Raw genomic sequence first — 4,718 nt, 5'->3', positions numbered from 1 at the left:
AAAAAAAAAAAAAAAAAAAACCCAACTAGTAAGAAACCTAAAACAAGTTGTTCAGAATATGAAAACACCACAAAAACTTCATAACAACATCCTATTCAAGAAGTTGATAATTCTGGAATGAGACTCCTTGTGAAACGTTGGTGCACGAGGAGCCAAAGGAGCTCTGCGACATGTTCAACGGTTGTGAAAGGTCAACATCCCACACTGGCCACACTTCCTCTTCTTGCGCACTTTTTCACGAGAACCCCTGTACCTAACACCTTCAGGCCTTCCACCTTGTTCCCGACCACCATTGGGAGGCAAAATTTACCCCTTTTCATTAATTCCAGGTGGCTTCTCAGAGTCCGGAATAGGATATATGGGTCGAGAGTACAACCTTCTATAGTAGTCAGAAGTATGGTAAGGGCTAATATAGTTGTACGGTTCATCATTCCAATCTGCAACATTCCTTTCATTGCATGAGTGCAAGGAAAGCTATGTTTTTTCTACCATTTGCAGCTGCAAGTTCTAGAATCCAAGTCGACATTGGATAAATGATCTCAAATACCTTCTCACTTGATCTCCGAAACTTGTATGAACGACAGTCGTTTATCCTCTTGTTAAACCTTGCTTGCATACGAGGAGTGAGCCTTGTAGTCCACTTGTTAGACTCCACTAACCTCTTGTAATTCTGCTCCATTACCTTAGCACGAATAACATCAACAAGATCAAGTGCTGGAAGCGGCGTATCATGCTCAATGACGTTGTTAAAACTCTCAGCAATATTAGATGTGTTCTCACCCCACCTTTCTCCCAGAAATGCATGAGCATCTCAATTCTCGAATGAAATATTCATCATTCAAGCAATCACTGAATCCAACTTCATATTACTCATACTCTTCGCAGCAGCATAAAAAATTTCCTTTGTTAATGCAATGTAGCACTCTTCGAATAACTTGACTGCAGTTTGTCTACTCCTTCCCTTTGGAACAGGAATATTTCCTTTCATATGGTACAAACAGAAATAATGGAAAGCATTTGGGAAGACTTCATGCACATGCTTCAAAAGGCTGATTCCACGATCTGATATGATGGTCAGTGGACAATCTTCACGAATAATACCCTTCAAATTGGTTAAGAACCATTGCCAACTCTCACAATTTTCACATTCTACAATTCCAAATGCAACTGGATAGATCTCTACAAAAACCAAAAAACAAAAATAAGTGACAAAAAACAAAAATAAGTGACCAGTAACTAGTGTCAACAGATAAAGTTGATCCATTTCAGTTGGATCAACAGTGGAAGTTGATCCATTTTAGTTGGATCAACTTCCATTGTTGATCTAATAAATCTGTGTAAGCAATCATAGTTTTGGATCAACAGTCACGGTTGATCCAATAAATATGTGTAAATAATCACAGTTGATCCAATAAATTTGTGTAAAATATCACATTTGACCCAATAAGAGGTTGTGAAAGCATGAATTTCAATGCAAACAAAAAAGAAATAAGTCTAAACTATCCTAAGCTACATATAGTATTACGTCGCACCTCACTCGGGGGCATAATGCAGAATGTGAGAAACCTAAAATAAAAGCTATATTTATCAACAAAATGAATGTATAATAATGGATCAACAGTAAAAAGTTTAAACATTCATGGATACAAAATAAAAAATAGTAAAAGGTTAAAAGTCATACTTTGGTTACCAGTTTTGCCGCAAGCAACCATAAGACCACCTTTGAACTTCCCAGTGAGAAAAGTACAATCGATAAATAGCATCGAACGGCAGTAATTGTTGAAAGCAGTTATAGAAGCTTCAAAAGCCACGAAAAACCTTTTGAACCGACGCGTCCCACTATCATACTCAAAATTCACGACGCTTCCAGGATTGTAATGTTCAATGGCATCTTTATACCAAACAAAGTCTGAATAAGAATTGATGTCATCACCCCAAAGAAATCGCTTAGTGAATTGTAAACCGTGGTATGCCTGACTATACGTGAGGTCAACTCCATATTCCATTCGGAGTAAATCTATAACATCAGAAGCAGTTCTCTTCTTCTTAGATGCTCGTAAATCATCTGCCAATATATTCTTCATAAACGATTTTCTCATCCTAACTTTTGATGGGCCTGAACAAGCTAAACTACATGAATGCTCTCCAATATATCTTTGGCATTGAAATATACCTTTTGTATTGGCGAGGAGAGAGGCGTGAAACCTCTAGCGATAATTTTCCTTCTCTTTAAACTTGCACTCCACAGTGTATCGTATAAGGTCACTCTTACGTAATTTGTATTTGCGACCACTACGTATTTCATAATTTGTAACAGAATCCTTAACTTCTTCAATACCACCTTCAAACAACTGCCCTACTCAAGTTAAGATGTTGACCAAAGCATCACACTTCTTCGGGACCTTCAGTGACGTCTTCCACTACAACTACATCATCGCTTGAAATATAACTTGATGATGACGAAGAAGCAGGAGAAGGAATATAAGAAGATGATGAAGAAATAGAATCAACATAAATCCTTAACTGGATTTCAAACTTCAACAAGTCAATCCCTTGTGAGCTGCAGTAGTGAATGAAAAACCTCAAGTCCAAATCATGATTGATGACATTTGAAATCTCATCTACAGTGTAACCAAAAAGAATGAGGTCTTCAAGAACATAAGGCCACTTTTGTTTCACCACACTTATCAAATCCTTGACAGTAGTTGATCCTGAAACAGGATGCGAGACAGTTTGATTGCAAAATTTGAACTCTAACAACCATCTTTGGCCTGCAATAAACCATAACAGATAGTGGTATTCAGAAAATATGGATCAACAATCACAATTGATCCAATAAATTTGGATCAACAATCACAGTTTTGGATCAACAATCACAGTTGATCCAATAAATATGAATCAACAATCAGAGTTTTGGATCAACAATCACAGTTGATCAATAAATCTGTGTAAGCAATCATAGTTTTGGATCAACAGTCACGATTGATCCAATAAATATGTGTAAACAATCAGATTTGATCCAATAAATCTGTGTAAAATATCATATTTGACCCAATAAGAGGTAGTTAAAACATGAATTTCAATGTAAACCAAAAAGAAAGCAGTCTAAACTACCCTAAGCTACATATAGTATTACGTCGCACCTCACTCGGGGGCTACACCCCCTCGTGAAAGTTAAATTCAATGTAGAATGTGAGAAACCTAAAATAAAAGCTACATTATCAACAAAATTAATGCATAATGATTAACTGCAATCTATCGAAGAAATAAAATCACAAAATACAAACATTTTGTGTTCAGAAATTTGGATCAACAACAATAGTTGACACAAATAAACAAAAAATCATCTCAGTTTTTGTATCAACAATCAAGGTTGATCCAAAATAATATCAACATCTCATCAAAAATATAATTAGTAGTGTCAAAATTTCATCACAAACAAGATTCTTCAACATTTCAGCATAAACATAAAACCAAAGTTGATGAGCAGATCTAAGGAAAAAAATATAGATAACAAATCAAAAAATCAAAACGTACCTATTTAAGAGATGAATGAGGATCTCGAGATCAAACTGTATCAATATCAACAAATCAATCTAACAGAAGAATCACGAAATCAATCTTCCCATATAAATCACGATCTCTGCAACATCAACAAAACACTGAAATCAAAAGTAAGGACATATAAATCTATGAAACGGACATGCAATCATCAAAAACAACTTTATTAATCTTCAAATAAACATCAACATTACCAATTTGTTTCAGGAAAACAGATCTAGTGGTTTCTATTGATTAATAATAATTGAAAAACAGACTGAAAATCTCTGATTTTGTTGATTAAGATGAAGAATATGAAGGAGGAGAAGAAGAATTCCAATATCTGTTTGCAGCTCTCGTCAATTCACATAAAAAAAATCAATTTTTTTTACGATTTCAGCTCTTGTCGCTGAAACTCTCTCTATCTCTCTCTTTGTTTTAATTCCCGTTTATAACTGAAATTTGGTTTTGTAATCGAATATATAGTGGGGGTATATTTGGAAGTCCATAATTTGGTATTGGTCCCCTGATGGGCTTGTACAAGGAGAGGGACATATTTATTATGTGATAAGGATATATGTATAGTCCATCAAAAGTAGGGACAAATATTTAATTACCACTTATATAATTACCCTTACTCTTGACTGGCCTTCACAACTACCCTTAACACTAATAATAATACCCCTCCGGTTCTAGAATGAATTATTAATCCCAGATTCACCCTCCCCACATTTATTTCATTGTATATATATTGATCCCTACGTATTTCCCCTTCTTCTTCTTCTTCATTTCTAGTTAGCAGCGAACCATCCATCTCCATCGCTCCACCACCACCACCAGCATCTCCATCATCACCACCTCTGCAAATATTCCCATATTCGCCGCCGACAATCGAGAAGTATCAACATATGAAACCTTCTTCTTATTTTATAATTTATTTTTAAAATCAGATCCAAAGAAATCCAAATCTGATTTTTTAGGTTTTGAAATCAAGTTTGAGAAAAATATACGAGTGATTGGTGGTCGCTATTGGCATTGAAGATGGTGATGTGATTCGATTCGATTAAGAAAAGGGGACCTGAGAGCTTCTACGATAAAATTGACCCGAGACAGTGTAGATGATGGGTTTAATGCGCGATTGAGTTCAAGAAGATGAAATTCAGTTGAAGAAATTGATA

At 35.5% G+C, this 4,718-nt stretch overlaps 1 protein-coding gene across 1 annotated transcript; it reads right to left on the bottom strand.

Annotated features, from left to right (window-relative positions):
• Nucleotides 1-451: 451 nt before the first annotated feature.
• On the bottom strand, nucleotides 452-2,084 carry LOC113359948. Its single transcript, XM_026603506.1, has 3 exons — nucleotides 1,691-2,084; nucleotides 936-1,179; nucleotides 452-785 (listed from the first exon to the last, which is right to left on the bottom strand). The coding sequence occupies exons 1-3, from the start codon at nucleotides 2,082-2,084 to the stop codon at nucleotides 452-454; spliced, it is 972 nt and encodes a 323-aa protein (XP_026459291.1).
• Nucleotides 2,085-4,718: the final 2,634 nt, after the last annotated feature.

The sequence above is a fragment of the Papaver somniferum genome, chromosome 3, assembly GCF_003573695.1.
Source record: "Papaver somniferum cultivar HN1 chromosome 3, ASM357369v1, whole genome shotgun sequence".
Classification (NCBI taxonomy): domain Eukaryota; kingdom Viridiplantae; phylum Streptophyta; class Magnoliopsida; order Ranunculales; family Papaveraceae; genus Papaver; species Papaver somniferum.
Note: the sequence above shows the minus strand (reverse complement) of the source record. Positions and strands in the feature narration are given on the sequence as shown.